Consider the following 18,468-nt stretch of genomic DNA (forward strand, 5'->3'; position numbering starts at 1 on the left):
CCTGATTGGTGGTATTTATAAAATAGTATAAAATAGACTAATCGAATAATCCGTCCCGGTATCGTCTGTTATATCATTTAGGTGAGTACTAATTGATTTGTTTTTATACCTTTTGATTTCTCTTTTCAATATTTAGCATTATTTAAATTTGTCTTGAATATAAGTACTCTCTTTACACAGATTAAGTTTCCAATTTCTTGTGGATAGTTGTTCCTTTTGGTTATCTGTCTAAAATTAGAAATATTATTCCATGCAAATTGTCGTGATAAAAAATACCGCTTCTGAATATCGATTCATCTCTAACGACAAGAAATCTTATTTATTTCTCATTTGTTTCAACGGAGTGCATTAATGTGTAAACAATAACGTGCGATATATGATAAATTCTTTTAAAATCAAGTCCTGAACATTGCCGATTAAACGTGCAGTTAGCTCACTTCCAAAACAGTAAATTTCGAATAATGGATATGTGGGTATCGGGTGTTATTGTAGCTATATTGATAGTTACTGTAATATTTTTAATAAATTGGTATTACAACATGTGGATGTACAATGATTTAAACGTAGTTCCGGGTCCGAAACCTTTACCGATTATTGGGAATGCTAATGATATAGGAAACACGACTGTGAGTAAGTACTTACCACTTATTCTAAATTCTCTTCTAAAAATTGTCCTTTTCTTATATTTCAACAATTTTTGCATTTTGCATTTAAAGTATTTTTTTGATGTTTCTTGGTTTGTTAATACAGTTTCATTTTTTTTATCATATTGATGACCTTTTAGTCTATTTTCTAAATACTGAGACGTCTGTCCTATGTAAACAGTGTCTGTTTTGATTTTTGGTGTTTGCGATTTTAGTTTAATAAAATATTTCGATAATGTATCATTTCTTTTATGACTAACTTGTACAATATCAAATTCATTGAAATATTTCGATAGTGGTTGGAAAAGTCTTTGTTCATATTGCAATAAAAAATGTTTCATGTTTTGATTCATAGTTGCTGTATTGTTCCTTATCTGATTTTAGTATCTATAAATCTTTTTCTTGAATATGTCGTTTATAATTTTTTCAGGTTAATTTTCTTTTTATAATGCGTTTTTTATATAGCTAAGCATCTACAGTCAGGATCAGACATAAATACCAAAAAACAAGAGATAGTTAAAGTGGTTCACGGAAAATTGGGAGTCAGTTTGAGAAAATTCAAAATTGATAAGAAATCTAAAAGCAACAATCTAATGTAGTTCAAAAATCAAGGAAATCGGCACATAAATCTTCCGTGGTCGTTCTTCAGCATACATTTGTCATTGTGGAAATTCTGTAACAGCCAAAATATATGAAAAAGAGTCAGTTTGATCTAAATAAAGGCGGTTCAGAAAGAAAAAAACATCCTGAAGGAAATTTTGGGTTTTAGCAAGGCATGGGAAGGACATTGTATGCTTTTGCCGAGTTCAATAATTTGTTTAATGACAGGATTAGAAATTTTCCTAATGTACCTCAACAGAGACCATTTGAACGTTTTTGGCGAAATTCGAAACGAAGCCTATATTTTGAAGCAACTACAGATGAAGAATTACCAAAGAGAATTTGTAAGGAGACAAAAGATTTTTTGTTCCCTTACCCTTAGTCGGATAGCTCTTTCTGCCAAACTGATATTTATTGTGACATAGGATGACGGGAGTTGAAATCTTGAAAAAAAAGTTAGTTTTGTATACAATTCTGATTCATGTTATCAATTTATTATGATAAGAATTGAATTTTTGAATTGTTTTCAATTCTATTTTTTGGCACTGCAGTAAAGAAATCATATATATATATATATATATATATATATATATATATATATATATATATATATATGGAATGGAATAAGTTTGCTTAGGACAGTTTCCTCAAGATCTTCCATTACTAATTGTGCTATAACACTTGAAATTTAAGCTCCCATAGCACTACCATCAATTTGTTTGTATATTTCATTTACAAATTTGAAGTATATCATCACAATTGCAGCCATGCAAAGGCAAAGATTTTCTATATCAGGGCTATTCCAGAAATCTCTATATCTTACATAAAATCGTTTCTATTACGTTAAAAATAAACCAACTCTCTGTATCCGATAATTGCAACTTGCAGTAGTAAAATAGAACATGACAGATGACAGGTCTTATTATTATGTTATTATTCACAGGTCTTCTTCAATCATTTATGAAACTTCATTTGAAATATGGAAACTTTTATAAATTATGGCTCGGACCGAGACTTCATGTGATAATAGCAAAACCCGAATATTTGGAGGAACTATTAACGTCCAATGTTAATTTGGCCAAATCCAATGGTTACGATTTATTTAAACCATGGTTAGGAGACGGTCTTTTAGTGAGTACAGGTGAGTATAAAATCTACGTCGAGGAGATAAAGCATAAAACTTTTTACTACATAGGGGTTTTCGAGGTTGCTGAATACAATTATCACGACAGAAAATACTGAATATACTGTTTACACCACCACTACACCAACAGAGACTGAAGGTAAACTGTTTACCTCTCTGAAGACGATAACTTGGTTATCGAAACGCGCGTTTCATTGTTAGTGTTGGTGTAGTAGTGGAGTAAACAGTATATTTAGTATGAATATCGCCAACGGTTCCAGAAATTCCAACTTAGACGACAAAAAAGGTCTACGAGGTATCTGAACATGGATGGTCGTCATCTACGTCATCTACTGAAGCCCCGTGGAAATTCGTTATTGAATTGGGTGTTTTCAAGATAGCTGAACACAGATATCACGACAGAAAAGGTCTACGAGGTATCTGGTACATGGGTGGTCGTCATCTACATCGTCTACTGAAGCCTCGTGGAAATTCGTTATTGAACTCTGGTTGTTTTCGTGGTCGCTGATCAGAAATATTACGATAAAAAGAGTGTACGAGATAAAGATAAAAATATTTTAATGTTTATTTTTTTGCTGCATCTGTCTGATTCTGTTTCTTTATTTTCTTCATCCGCAGTTTCTTTGGCAGAATAATTTTCAATATTTGTATAATTGATGCGTGCACAATTTTTGGCAAGCGACTCGGCAGTGTAAAGCAAACACCCTTGTATCCACATCCATCGCCACAACAGTTTTTGCATCTGCAAATACCATTCATTTAATTTCCATTCCTAATCAGGGTATTAATGCCGCATTGATCACTGTAAAACCAAATTTGAACTTGTATGCACTTTTGTCTAGTATTGCTTGAGTGCATTTACTGAAATTTCTTTGGTATATTAGTTGAAAACCATTTGAATGAAGTTTCGATAATCGATAAAGCTTATTAAAACTATATTGGTACCTCGGAGGTCATCGCCGTCGTGATATTCGTGTTCAGCGACCTCCGAAGCCCCCGAGTAGTTGAACTTTTGTTTCCAAAGTTTCCTGAGGCTCTCCCGAATTGAATACATTTTGTTATTGATATGTCTACATGCTCAGAAATTACTAGATTTTACTTATTCGGCTGTCTATAAATAATATGTTGCATTGATCATTATCTGGCTTGTACAATAAATAAAACAAGTTTATGTAATAGAATCAAGTTTTTTATAATAATAAGTTTATGCGTATATAATACATTGAAGCACTGAGAAGGTCAAGCAAAATAACAGGTTTTTTATGAAGATTTGGGATAATAAAAAAACCAATCTATATTATAGTATAATGAACTAAAAGCGAAATTAGTCAGCCAGTTTTTAAGATATCTGAATTAATGGCAATATTCTCATTTAAAATAATAAGTAGTTTTGTTTTATAAGTTCCTCATCTTAGTAAAGGTATCACCTTACTATCCCGGATAAAAAGTATAAAAATATTAGGCTCTGTTCACATAATAAATTTGTGCAATGCAAGGCAAGACGCAATTTTTCAATCATGCGCAGATGAAGTTCAGCTGATTGTTTCATGCAAGATCTCGCACTTGCAACTTTATCGGTTTGATGTCATTTTATCGCGTATAAGTTTGCAATTCTAGGGAGAAATTTAGTTTATTTTGGCTGAACAGATCAGATGACTTTCGTGAAACTTAGCTTCATTCTCATTGTTAATCTAGGCACAAAATATTAAATGAAATTTGAGGTTAGGATTTTGATTAATACTATTTTCTGTCTATCACACATCAAAAGGAAAGTAGCAGAAGTTATAATTAATGCTAGTGATGCACTGATCACTTTTTCATTGTTTACTTTACCTAGTTTTGTTATTTTCACTTTTAAACCGCACACAAATATAAAATAAAATGTAATATTGATCTTACTGTCTTGCATCATGTGATGCGGCCTTAAGCACGACTCCGGTTGCTGACATAATAATAACTGGGACTATTTTCACATTTTCGCAGTGCCATATCTCTTTAGTGTCAATTGTGAGATCTATAATTGTGATCAAAATCGACAATGACACCTGTTAATATTTACAGATGATGAGTTCATATGCGTACACGACAGAAAATGACTTAGAATCATGGTACGCAAACTAAAAGAAGAATATGTAAAATGATAACTGTAGAGCAGGGTTGCTCAAACTTGAACTGCTGGCGATCTACCTCAATATTTTTAGACTATTTACGATCGACTCTGAGAGGCTGCAAGTATGTGTGATGCAGGGTTGTCGTACATACACGATACACCCTACCTTCCTAGGTAGGGTGTACCGTAGCATATATAGATATTAGCTTTCTGCACAATATAGGTACATTATTTTAGTCAAGGTTTGGGTTAGGTTTAGTTAGGTTCTTCTCTACAATATCAATGAAAAAACTCATAGTTATTCAAAATTGCAAGTTTATTGGTTGTTACAAAACAAAAGAGTTACATATGGTGTTAAACCTAACTAAAGAGTGGCTTGGATGTTGAAGCGTGGCACTGCATGTCCTCAGCATACTTTTCATAAGATGGTACGTAACCACTGAGTGCTAATCGCAAGCATGATGACATATGATCGTCAGTTAGTCGATTGCGACATTTTGACTTAATTATCTTCATTTCAGAAAATGCAGACTCGCACAAGTAAGTTGACCCAAACAATGCCGTCAGTTGAAGGGCGATTTGCCTTAGATTCGGATATTTATCTTCAGATATAGAACACCAGAAATTTGTATCAGATGCTGTAGCTTTGAGATGTATATCTGATATAATCTGCACCAACTCATTTTCAACAGAACATGAGTTCATATTAAACTGACTTGCTATTTCAGTAGCTAATTCCTCAATGTTTTTACATGAAAAAGGATAACTCATAAATGATGCTATATTTTCCAATTTACTGCAATCATAAAAACGCATTTCGAATTGTCCCAAAATATTTGATAATTAAACTGAGGAATCCTTGCTTTCAAAGACGGAAAATGTTTCAGATCCTTTCTTTTCAGTTGATCTATCATAAGTTGCAATTTACTTTTGAATGCGTTTACTGCGCTAATCATCTCAATAGTAGTTTTTCCTTAACCTTGAAGCTCCAAGTTAACGATGTTTAAGTGCATTGTGATGTCAGTCAAAAATGCCAAATCAGTCAGCCATTTTTCGTTTTTCAAAATCTGAGTGTCATCACCTCTTTCGTCTAGAAAAGCTGTTATTTCGGGCAATAATTCTTGAAACCTTTGTAGGAACTTTCCGCGACTCAACCACCTGACGTCTGTGTGAAGAACTAAATCAGTGTGCTCAGCTGACTCCCTATCTTCCAACTACAACTGAAAGAGCCGCCGTTGCAAGCTACGTGCACGGATGAAATTCACAATTTTTTTGCAATGCTCATAATTTCCTCTGTGTTTAAAACTTTGGAACACAAAACTTGTTGATGTATAATGCAATGAAATGAAAAAAATGAAAGGAATTCTTCATTAGCTTGACACAATGCCACAAAACCGTTTTTGTTTCCAGTCATTGCTGGTGCTCCATCGGTTGTAATGCACACTAATTTATATATTGGTAGCTCGTAGTTTTTTACAAAATTAAAGAAAACTTCATATATATCTTCGCCACGGGTCTTCCCCTTCAGAGGAATGATTGTCAAAAATTCTTCCTTAGCCGACATGTCATTGAATACCATCCGAATAAAAATACACAGCTGGGCAGTGTCTGTCATATCGGTGGATTCGTCGAACTGTAAAGAAAAGTATGTACATTCCATGACATCATGTTTTATTTTATCTGCGATGTCCTGACTCATGACTTCAATACGCCTTGTGACAGTCGGACGAAATAACTGAAGTTCTCTAATAACAGACATGATTTCTGTTTTATTTTTAGAATCTCCAAATAAAGTCTCACCCGCTTCAATAAATGCTTCCTTCACCACCGATCCATCTTCGAATGGTTTCTTGTGTTTCGCCAATATATGAGATATTTTAAATGACGCGATCGTAGCAGCTTTTGATTGTTTGGCTGGTCTTGTGAACATGGTTTGTTCTTTTTTCAAACAAGATATAAAATCACATACTTTTCGTTTTCTTAATTCACTCTGTGGCGGAAAATCCTTTTGATAGTTTTTATGAACCGTTTTATGATGCCTCTCTAAGTTACCACGCTTAGGTATTGCAACTGACGCACGACAAATAACACAAATGCACTTATCATTCACCATAGAAAAGAAAAATTCTTCCTCCCAATCCTTATTAAAATGATACGTTTTAGATTTCTTCATTACACTCATTTTCCACTATTTAATAATAAACTTTGTATCGACGTAGTATCGCTGTCAAGTTACAATTCAGAATGACTCCAATTCATGCAGGCGCAACATTTATGTCGGCGTGAAAGAAAGTCTTGAATGTTCCCGTCAAACGCGCCGCCCGAAACTAGACAGTACAGTCTAGTCTAGAAACAACGCGGCTTTTCTTTGACAAGTGCCGCGCGTTCCTTTGATAAAGCCGCCTTTTGCCGCAAGCAGTGTTATTTTATTATGTAATACATTTTTGTAGTTTAGTTACCTACCTACTTATTAAAAATTTTTTTCTTCTCGAGATCTACTCAAAAAGCACTCGCGATCGACTGGTCGATCGCGATCGACCGTTGGAGCACCCCTGCTGTAGAGGAACTTAGAAAAGACACAGTACTTGTGTATAGGAGAGGATACAACCGAAAAACAACGAAATTATAGCGAGATGTGAGAAGTAAAAATATCTATTATTTCTGCAAAGAAGGGACAGATGATACGGAAAAAAAATGTGGAATAAACAGAGCAACAACTAAATGGAATACTGTGGAATACTTAGATTGAAAATCAATTAAAGCTGAGAATCTACAATGCAATGATTACGAGTACGTTGGTATATGGATCGGAAACGTGAAGAATAAATGAACGACCAAAGAAAAAAATAGAAACCACGTAAACGGACGCCTCAAATAGAGCAAATAGAACGTCAAAGTTACATTAGGTCAGAAACGACACAATTAAAGAGCAAATTAACCTGGAAGAAACAATTGTAGAACATAATGAAGAAATTTAGTTGATTTGTTACGGGCAGGGGATGGAGAAGGAAAATTTGCCAAAAAATAAATAATGAAATGGATCCCATATGAGAAAAGAGAGATACGAAAACCACGGTTATAATGGACGTACAGAATAAGAAAATAAATGGATATACGAGATCTAAACGATGAGACACACTTTTTGATGTCTTTGTCTTTGGAGACAAAGAAGCAAAGAAATTCTAGTCAGGATTCAATCATTATTTCTCACCTTATCTAATCCTAATGATATATTTTCGTAAATTCTAAGCAATTTAAACATTGAGGAAACAAAGATATTTCCTCGAGCCACTTTTATTTTAAAAAATTTTCCATAACTTTTTTTTTATTTATATAAACCCTATATCGATGATTAATAATTACGCATCACAATATTTAAATTTTTCTGTTAAATTTTAGGCAAAAAATGGAAAACCAGAAGAAGGATGATAACTCCTACTTTTCATTTCAAAATATTGGAAGAGTTCATGAAGGTATTTAACAAAGAATTTAACGTTCTGTTGGAAATTTTGAAACAAAAAGTAAAAGAAAACCCGGAAGAATCTATTGATATCACCGAACCCATCAATTTAGCTTCTTTAGATACTATCTGCGGTATGTATATATCAACATCGTATATTCTGAGTCTCTAAGTTACGTTTTGAAATTTTGGTTATCATGAGTAATTTGTAAGGGCTTAAAAAAATGTTTTAATGTACAAAAATCCCACCGATACGAAAAATATTATAGCATACAAACACACTTTTTCGAAAAATGAAATCATTCCTATTGAGTTAGAAAAAAGTTTTTTTTTAGAAGATAATTGTTTGAAACACATTATTGAATATATTCGAGAGTATTTCAAAACGTACTACCGGAAATCTACAGTCACTGTTTAGAAACAACCCGTATAACGATTTTTATTCCAGAGACAGCATTCGGAACGCCCTTGAATGCCCAACATAACGGAAATCCAGGTTACGTTAAAGCGGTTACCAGTTTTTTAGAAATCTTTACGCTCAGATTTTTCTCAAGCTGGTTAAGAAACCCGATCTTATTCCGATTATCTTCACATTATGAAAAATATTCGAAAAATTTAAAAATTCTTCACGATTTTACCAACAAAATTATCAAAGAAAGAAGAAGAGAGTTCAGATCGAGAACAGATAATCCTAGACACGTTTCTGAAGAGGGAATTAAAAAACGTGCTGCTTTATTGGATATGTTGATGGAAACTACAGTAAACGGTGAAGAATTAACTGATGAAGATATCAGGGAAGAGGTGGATACTTTCATGTTTGAGGTAAAAAAATTGAAAGAGAGGGAAGTGGTTAGTTTAATTTTTTCTAAATAAAAACCTTTGAAACAAATTTTCCTACACAATTCATCGAAATAAATAAATTATAGTTGTATAACAAGCTTTTATAGTTGTTGATGACCCTAGCAGGGATAATAGTATGACTTTATTAAATTATTTTGACACCGAAGACGAAAAAGAAAATTAATTATTGAGCACGAATTAATAATAAATAATTCTTTATGATCAACTGATGTATTTCTATCTTATAGCTTCTGCTAACTTCAAATTTATATCAAACTTTTATTTAAAATCTATTATACGGTGGTTGATCAAAAACTTTTTAAATGCTCAAAGTCAGATGTTGCCAAATGTGACGAATAAGATGAAAGTTACATTTTCAATGATTATCGTGAGTTTTTCTTGTTCTGTGTGAATGTGTAATGAAAAATAAGTTTATCTTGTGTAAACAAGGTCTATATTCACGACATTTTATATCTAGTATCACTTTATTTACTAGTGCAAGGTAATCCATAAATAAAATTCCTTTTGATTTCCACAAAAACTGATGCTAACACTTTCTTGAGTGATGTCTGGAGCCTAACTCACCTTGGAAGCAAAGTAACGGTTTTGAACTGCTTCGTTGATCCAAAATCATGGTACTAGACCCAGATCTCATATGATTTGATAAAACAACGAACGAAATTCTTTTTGTCCTTTCCAAAATGCTACAAATATTATACGCGGGTGCTTTTGTTCATGTGCAACTCAAAACTTTGGTTTAAATTTTTTTTAAGCTAGCTAATGGAATACCTAGAGTTTCGAGTTAATTTCTTGGGGGTACTACTCAATTTTGCACAATTACATCCTGTATATTTTATATGTTTTATGGCATTTGATGCACTTTTGGGTTTCCTTTCATATGAATTGTCTCCAGCATTTATTGGTCACTTTTGATTGCTTCTATTTACACTTCTGATCAAAAGTTTTCTGCGACGGCATTATCCATCAATCAAATTTCAAAATAATACAATTTAACAAGCAACCGGCTAAACGGCATTTTACAACGACATAATGACCGTTATTTGTTCACTTTATACGAGTGCATGTTTACATTTTGTCCGTGAGCTGATTTGTTTATTATTTTCAACTGTGAATTATTTTTTCAGTGTTTATGATTGTCGTTTAGTCCAAGTTAGCCCTATGAGCTGCAAGAACGTGGTATGATTTATATTTTTTCGACCAAGACATCTTTTCATGAAGTTTGAATACGAATTGTTTTCGTTCTCACAAATTCAGACTTGTATATAAATTATAAATCTTCATAGTCTAGACAAAAGTATGCATACCATTGGCGCCGATTTGAAGATATCTCGTCTTGCCGTGGGCTACAACTACAAATATGCACGCACCAGCTGCTTTGGCGCTAGAAAACGTTTAGGGCGTCCTCTAAAAACCACAACCGCTGAAGATGTATTGATCAGTAAACGTGATCGACGACTCACGGGCCCAGAGATAGCTTAGATCAATGAATATAAGGATCTGCCTTTAATTACTTCTATAGTGAAACGAAGATTGAGAGAATCTGGCCTTTTTGGAAGGGTGGCAGTGAAGAAACCTCTTTTAAGACGCCAAAGTGAAATAAAGAGTTGCAATAGGCTGAAGAACATAAAAATTGAACGCATGAAGAGTAGGAGAGAGTTTTATGGAGTGATTAGTCAAAACTTTAGGTTTTTAGGTGTAAGAGAAGTTTTCGTCCACATGTCAAAGGAAGAACGGATATAGATCCATGTGTAATCACGCCTGTAATACACGGCGGAAGCCCATCGATAATTTAGGGATGAGGATTTTAAACAAAGAAAGATATAAAATATTCAAGGAAGATGTAGTACGTCCTAGACAGCGACTGATCTGTGAAAAATTTATCTTCCAGCCTGACAACGATTCCAAGCGTTTCTCGAAACTATGCTAATAGTATTTGAAAGAAATGGAAATGAAGAATGTACTGAAAGTAGTGATTTGGCCTTCACAATCGCTCGACCTCAACCCGATTGAGTTGTTGTGGGACAATTTTGACTGTCGGAAAGCAGTATCCTACTTCCACTTCACATATCATGGGAAACGAATGGAACCAAATAGACGATTAGTTGTCAAAATTGTTGAAATGAATGCCACAATTGTGCACCGAAATAAAATAAGCAAGAGGGGCCATTATTTTTTTGTTTCTCTTTGGTACTTAAGTTTTCCAAATAGTAAATGGTACTTTATCTGCTTTGATCTATCATTTCGAAAGTTTTTCTCCCTGTTTCACCCTTGTTTCCACGTCTAACATTCTCTAGCAAATCTACTATGTTTAGTACCGTCGTCTGTATTAATTTGATGAATAATTTAAAGAAAGAAAACAAATAAACACCGGAACACTTCGTGATAATTATATCCATTCATTAACTATGAATTAAAAAATAAAATAAATAAATGTTATCAATGTTTTGTTGGTTTTATTTTCAAATAATGAATTCCACTATAGGCAAAACATTGAATATATTTGCGATATTTTGTATATAAACACATTTTTTTATAATTCACATACTCGTGAATATGCAATTTTTTTGTGTGAAAATGGAAATTTATATCATATCCGTGAAGATTTTTTTGTCACAAATTTCGTAAACTAGTTTCTAAATGTCAAATAATTCGATTTTTAGGGTCACGACACTTCCGCAACAGCCATTTGCTACGTTCTCTATGCTATAGCGCAGAATCCTATTGTGCAAAATAGAGTCTATCAAGAGATTTTAGAGGTACTTGGCAATGACAAAACAACGGAAATTACTATATCTAAAATAAACGACTTGAAATACTTGGATATAGTGGTAAAGGAAGCTTTCAGAATATACTCTCCGGTGCCCTTAATAGAGAGGAGGTTGGAAGAAGATTGGATTTTAGGTAAACTATTTTCTGTATCCTCGCTATAAATAATAAGAATAAATCTTGATGTTTGATCATCTTTGAGATACTCAAAAACTATACTAGTGACAACTACCCGTCATAAACTAAAGTTTGCATGTGGATATTAACTCTGTTTCATATGAATATTTATTTCGCTATAAAAAAATAAGACACCAGAGAAGATTTTATAATAAGCATTTTTTAAAGCCAAAATAAGTAATAATAAGAGCTTCCTATCGCCTCTAACTTGTTTCGAGAAACTTTGGATTGTACTTGTACTACTGATGGTTATATATGAAGCTAACGGACTTAAAGTACGAGGAAAAGATACCCAAATACGTTTATATATTGCCCAATTTCTTCTGATTTTAGTCGCTATCGTGATTTAGAGATCTTTCTAGCGAATTAAGTAGAATTTTTTACATAAAAATCTAATTTTATCTTAATATAGTTACTATAAACCATGAACTTCCCATTACCTTCATCTTGTTTTGAGAAACTTTTGGTTAATAATTGATCTAACGACTCAGAAATACGAGGAAACGAGACCAAAATACTCTTATATTGCTTAATTTTTTTTTTATTTGCTAGCTGTCTTAAATTTGAGATCCCTCAAACATTAGGATGAAAATTTTAAGAATTGCAGTACCGTATAAATAGAAAAATATATTGCTACAACGCGTGTCAAACGATTTATAAAATGCCATTACCAACATTTGGACAACTGGTTTGAAAAATGTCTTTAATAAGCTTAGAAGTATCATTGTTCCTATTTCGAACAATATTTAATATCGTATAGCATCTATCCTATACCGTCGATCTTTTTATCGGTTCTTGCAGTTGAAGACTTCCGCTACGCGGTTCATCTTTCATCGACTCTTTATCTGTTGTGACTATCAGAAATTCCAAAGAACAAAGTTCACTTTTCCCCTGAACCAGAGTAGATGATTTGCAACGTACCTCGACTGCTCATTCTCCTCCAAACCTACGTGACTTTAAACCTATTCATGATCCAAATTCTGACCGTACTCAACGAGACCTTCAAGTTTTGGCCCGAGTCAGACCCCAGCACCAGAGGTTCCAATTGCAGGAACCGCTCCAGAGCCTTCCACTAATAATGTCAGGCGTTCCAACCGTCCTCGCAAAGCGCCCTCTTACTTGAAAGACTCTATAACGTCTCAATAAGCGTGGGAGGCTGTTGTGACTGTCATGGTGAGAGCAGTGAAATCGTGAAATTAGAACAATAATGAGTCTGCGTAGTTTGCAGTGACTTTTTTAGTACTTCACTTTTTTTCAAATTTATCGAACATTGAGTCAGATATATACATACTACTGTCAAAGGAATCAGGTTAATCCAATTTTACTGTTCGTGTTCGCCTATACCTTAATTTTATCTTTCCGAAAATAACTGAAAACGCCGAATCACCTAGGTTCTTGATAAAACATTCTCTCCGTATGCCTGCTAAGATTTTGTAGATGTTTTTTTTTCCAAGTCCAAAGTAAAATCTGAATGCACCAAGTTGCTTGCAGTTAATATCACTTTTTTTAGATCGTACTCGATCTCCACGTGTCCATTTGTTGTCCCTCAAAGTCACGTGATTTCTGTTTTACTAGATAGAATGCTAGATTACAAGTATTTCAACACGTATAACATCAACATTTTGAAAAATTGTTAATCTATAAGGCACATATGAATTGTTTTCAAATAATTTCAGATGGCGTGAGGATTCCCAAAAATACCAGCGTTTCCATATTTATTTATGGAATGAACCACGACCCCACCGTCTTTCCGGATCCAGAAAAGTTCGACCCGGAAAGGTTTCTTCCTGAAAAACAACCAACCCGACACACCTACGGATTCATTCCATTTAGTGCTGGACCAAGAAACTGTATAGGTAACTATGTTAATTTCTTATATAAAAATTAGACTACCCTGTTTTCTGAGTATAAAAAAAACCTTAATAATCAATAAACATCCTAAGAACGTACATCAGTGAACAAGGCGATGCCTGAGTAAAGACCTGGACACATCTATTATGCATCCTTCCGATCTGGTTACGATCATACAGTCAGACGAGTGTCTGAGAGGGAAATGAACAGAGTAGCTCACACGTTTCTGACACATGTCCGATCCCATTCCTAAACGACACCGATCATGCATCTGATGTGCAGTCTATTCGTTTACCCGCTGCAGGACACATGTCGGTTGGAATCTCTAATAATATTTTCGAGTTTTTGCGGTGTTTGTTTTACTAAATTGACAATATTGTCGTGTATAAAACCAAAAGAGATTATCGAAGAAGTGAGGAAGTATCTAGAACTGTATGACGAGACAAACGCTGACTACAAAGGCATAATCTGAAAAAAAAGTTGCGAAGGAATTAATGTCAAAGATACATTATCCATTAAAATATTATCCTTACTTATAACATACAAAGTTAAGGCATAAACACAATGAATTAAAAAGGAGATAAACAATTTTATTGCATAAGAAGTACATTGTATATCTGTAATAAATCAGAACGATAATGAGAAAATCATATTGTACCCAAAATCTGCGTTTTCCTCTGTCTTCCATGAAATGTGTTTTCATTTCTTCATCTTTTTCTAAGCAAAGTGCCACCATGAGCAAATCGCTGTTGCTGACATTTTTGAACAATTTGCGCTCAGAATCTTTCGCGATTTTAATTGAATCGAGAGTAGCGAATGTATCGAGCTGGAGCTGCAAATCGGAAAGAACTCGGAAGCGTATAGGACATGCATGCTCATTCCATTCGATCCCACACCGATCCATTCTTTGGAGCAAAATCGGTCCAGAGTCGGATCGGAGTGGTGTATGAGAAGTGTCTCCCGGCCTTAAGATTTAGGGACTAGCAATTGCATTACAGGGATCATGAAGATTTGTCCAACAGCAGCAAATGCAGCAATCTTAGACTTAACTACGATGGGCATTTTCGTAGAAAGACATACCAACACGTCTATGATCTGGATAGTCAGAGGCTGATTTGGAAAATAGAACTTCCAATAGACCATTCATCAAAAATAGGTAATTTCGAGGAAACCTTTTTAGTTAAGTTGGTATTTCTGGAACCGTAATCATATTTATATTGAATACTCTGTTTACACAACCACTAAACCAACACTTATAATTATACTGTCTGACGCGCCTTTCGATAACCCAGTTATCGTCTTCAGAGATTGAAGGTAAACTAAAACCTTAGGACTTGACTTACCTGTTTTATACTAAATTTACCAACAATTCTGGTTGTATTTGAAAGATAGATGTGAAAGTAGCTTAAATAGGGACAAAGGGCCGATTGCTTACAGCCCTATTTATATTTTAGTAGTCAAGAAATGAATGTGAAGTTTATTGCTAGAAAAATTTAGTATAAAACAGGTAAGTCTAGTCATTAGGTTTTAGTTTACCTTCAGTCCCTGAAAACGATAACTTGGTTACCGAAACGCGCGTTAGACAGTGTAATTGTGAGTGTTGGTGTAGTAGATAGTGAATAGTGGATTCAACAAGACCTTCTTAATATTGTCGAGTTGGAAAGACGACACACGACGAAATGTTGTATTGATCATTTCAAAATTTTAATACGTCTCTTAGGAAATAAGTTTTTACATCGTTGTCTATAGAGAAACATGAGCAGAATATCCGTTCTGCGCTAGGTTTAAGATAAGAATCCTAGAATATTATTGCCATAGTTTTACCAGCAAAGGCAATTCACCTCATATGTTTTGTAGGAAATAAGATCTATATCGGGAAATTCTCAATTGATTTTAGACAAAACATACGTTGCGCCTCCAAAAAATAATTGCTTGGGTCGGAATTGCCAGTGGAAAATTCATTGTTCTTTATTTATTTCGAGGAAATTTAACAGCCGAGCGATATTTGGAACAGCCTCGTAGATTTCTAGATAACTAGTTAATTTTACTTTCTTCTACGTTAACCGGCCATACAATTTAATGATACAACTTAATGAAATAAATTAGGCGCCATGGTGAGCAATTCTATAAAATTTTATAAACCAGGTCTACCATCATTTTGACCTGTGTGTATTGATTTGGCGACTATTTTTTAATACAACATTTTATTCCAGGTCAAAAATATGCTGTGTATCAAGTAAAAACCTGCTTAATTAAAATTATAATGGAATTCGAAATGTTTGAAGATAAAAATTTCACACCCGAAATTGGCATGTGTTCCGTATTGAAATCTAGAAATGGAATTAAAATTAAATTAAATCCTAGATATCCGGTGGTACAATCAAAGTAAATTAACATCAACGAAATATCAAAATTATCCTCGGATAACGGTATACAGGGCGTGGCAATTAAATAACATGAATTTGGTTATATATAAATGTCTATAAATTCTCAGATCATGGTACATACATAAGCAATCATCCCTTGAGAGTAATGTATTCAATCGACTCCATGCCATTGGTACTTTCATTTTGACAATAGTCCGCCGTAATTCTGAGCTGTTTTCAGTATATGGGAACATTGTAATGTGTTCATCCACTTTATGACGTATTTGTACAAAGCACTAGAGGTGCCCACTCCTTGTGGATCATACCCTGGATATAAGTGAAGCAAATAAGCATGGTTTTCATTTACGATCGTGAAATTCTAGCTTGTTGGGGATGTTCTCAATCCTAGTCTGTGGACGGGTTTCTGGATCAAATTGTAAAACCCAAATTTTATCGTCCGTCAGTTCTCGGGTCTCTCACTTTGATCACTTACATTAAATCAACATTTGACATTAAAATAACTTCTGTTTTCTCTATGAATTAAAAAACTTCAATAGAAATGACTTATGACAATATATCAAAAACATGATATGAAAAAGAATATCAACCGCCAAGCTGAATTTCGGCAAAGAAGAAGACGACTTCAAATATAAAGTCATCATGAGCGAAGAGGTCAATTTTCTTCTCTGTATTGACGTGAAAATTCATAGATAAAACACCAAGAGTATATGTTAGAAATACGGGAATATATTGAATTTACGAGGATATATTGAAAAATATTGAAAAATTCTTAGCCTATACAACCAAACAAAATTTAAATGTCAAAATATTTTATTATTCAACATATTCTCCTCTTAATTGGATACATTTATTACAGCGAACCTGCAACAAAAAAATGTTTCTTCTTGGTCTGCAAACCAGACCTCCACAGCTTTTATTACCTCATCGTTGGAAGAAAATTCACGACCTTCTAAACTTTTTTCAATTGAGAAAAAAGATGATAATCGCCAAATTTGGTGAATAAAGGGGGTATTCTAGTAATTCAAACCCAAAATCATGAATTTTTTGCATGGCAACATGAGATTTGTGTGCAGGGGCGTTGTCCTGCAAATACAAAACACCTTTGGATAGCTTTCCGCGCCTTTTCTCTTTTTTTCCGTAGAGAGGTCAGTAATGTCGAATAGTAATCTCCAGTTATTGTTGTACACTTATCCAAAAAATCAATCATGATTACCCCATGGCAATCCCAAAAAAACTGAAGCAAGAACTTTTCCAGTAGATTTTTGGACACGAAACTTCTTGTGTCTTGAAGAACCAGAGTGTAGCCATTCCATCGATTGTTGCTTTGTTTCTGGATCGTAGAAATATACCCAAGTGTCATCCATAGTGACAATTTGGTTTAAGAAGTCTACATCTTTTTCAAATCGAGTACAGATCGAACGCGATACTTGGACGTTTTTGGTCAACATTCAAACATTTGGGTATCCATTTGGCAGCAATTTTTCTCATGTCCAAATTGACGTGAACTATATGATGAAAGCGTTCGAATGAAATATTCAGTGCTTCAGATATCCATTTTAGTCCAATTCGACGGTTTGATAAAATCATGTCATGAACTGCATCGATATTTTCGGGGACTGACACAGAAACTGGCCTTCCCGATAGGTCATCATCTTTAATGGACAATTTACGTCTTTTGAAGCTTGCAGTCCAATTTTTTACGGTCGCATACGAAGGACGTTGATCACCAAGGATATTAAGCATACCTTCGTAAATCTGCTTACCTATTAACCCTTTTAAATAAAGGTACTTGATGATGGCTCGATTCTCCAATTTTTCGATTTTCACAATTTCGGTTTTTTTAATTTATCGCGTACCTCTGTATTACTTTTTTGACGTCAAACTTTACACCGATACTTCTAATAAGTTTTTGTTCGTTGCTATGGTAACGCAATATTTTGTTTATGCATGGAACTGGTCTAGACTAACTAGATATCAATACATCCTCATATTAAAAAATATATACTTATAGAACATTTGGTGAGAACTTTTGCGTCACGCCTTGTATAATATATTATAACAGTGTAATATTAAAAGTAGCCATATTAAAAATGCGATTTCTATGTTATATTTATAGTTAATTTTGATCAAAATAACTGATAAAAATAGTCGAAAATGTAAGACAGGGAATGTAAGCTGCGTATCGATATAATTTTTGTAATAATTTCAAATCTACCGGAATTATCTGATAGTACATGTAATACGGATCGATAGTATTACAAAAACAACTGATAAATTCGCAATTATTCACAAAAAGATAACAATGTATAATATTTTGTATACCTCGAAATTATCGATCAATGTTATCAAAGATTAATAAATACATGCCTTTCTAAAAAACCAATGAGATTTCTTTAATTTTCCTGATATCGATTAGTTCACGATCATGTTTTTGTCTCAAGTGATCAAAAAATGGTTCGCCATTGCAA

General features: G+C 33.8%; 2 protein-coding genes across 5 annotated transcripts in view; one reads left to right on the plus strand and one right to left on the minus strand.

Moving 5' to 3' along the window:
- The window catches only part of LOC130444827 (uncharacterized), a 315,730-nt gene that overhangs the window by 102,427 nt on the left and 194,835 nt on the right, over positions 1–18,468 (minus strand). The window lies entirely within an intron of this gene.
- Positions 346–18,383, plus strand: LOC130444828 (cytochrome P450 4d2-like). 2 transcript variants are annotated; one of them, XR_008910001.1, is made up of 8 exons: positions 367–630; positions 2,188–2,385; positions 7,898–8,092; positions 8,407–8,780; positions 11,480–11,720; positions 13,439–13,618; positions 15,511–15,727; positions 15,827–15,861. XR_008910001.1 is itself a non-coding variant. In XM_056780095.1 (7 exons), the coding sequence occupies exons 1-7, from the start codon at positions 462–464 to the stop codon at positions 16,000–16,002; spliced, it is 1,533 nt and encodes a 510-aa protein (XP_056636073.1). In that variant the 5' UTR covers positions 346–461; the 3' UTR covers positions 16,003–18,383. The 2 variants fall into 2 exon arrangements, 1 of the variants encoding a protein (XP_056636073.1); XM_056780095.1 differs by lacking the exon at positions 15,511–15,727 and having other exon boundaries at positions 346–630; positions 15,827–18,383.

This window comes from Diorhabda sublineata, chromosome 6 (assembly GCF_026230105.1).
Source record: "Diorhabda sublineata isolate icDioSubl1.1 chromosome 6, icDioSubl1.1, whole genome shotgun sequence".
In the NCBI taxonomy this organism is placed as follows: Eukaryota; Metazoa; Arthropoda; class Insecta; order Coleoptera; family Chrysomelidae; genus Diorhabda; species Diorhabda sublineata.

Excerpts from the sequence above, each read along its gene's own strand:
- LOC130444828 (XM_056780095.1), top strand. The coding sequence starts at position 462 with ATGGATATGTGGGTATCGGGTGTTATTGTAGCTATATTGATAGTTACT. Across the intron at positions 631-2,187 it reads TATAGGAAACACGACTGTGA|GTCTTCTTCAATCATTTATG; the intron begins GTAAGTACTTAC and ends TATTATTCACAG. Across the intron at positions 8,093-8,406 it reads TTCTTTAGATACTATCTGCG|AGACAGCATTCGGAACGCCC; the intron begins GTATGTATATAT and ends TTTTTATTCCAG.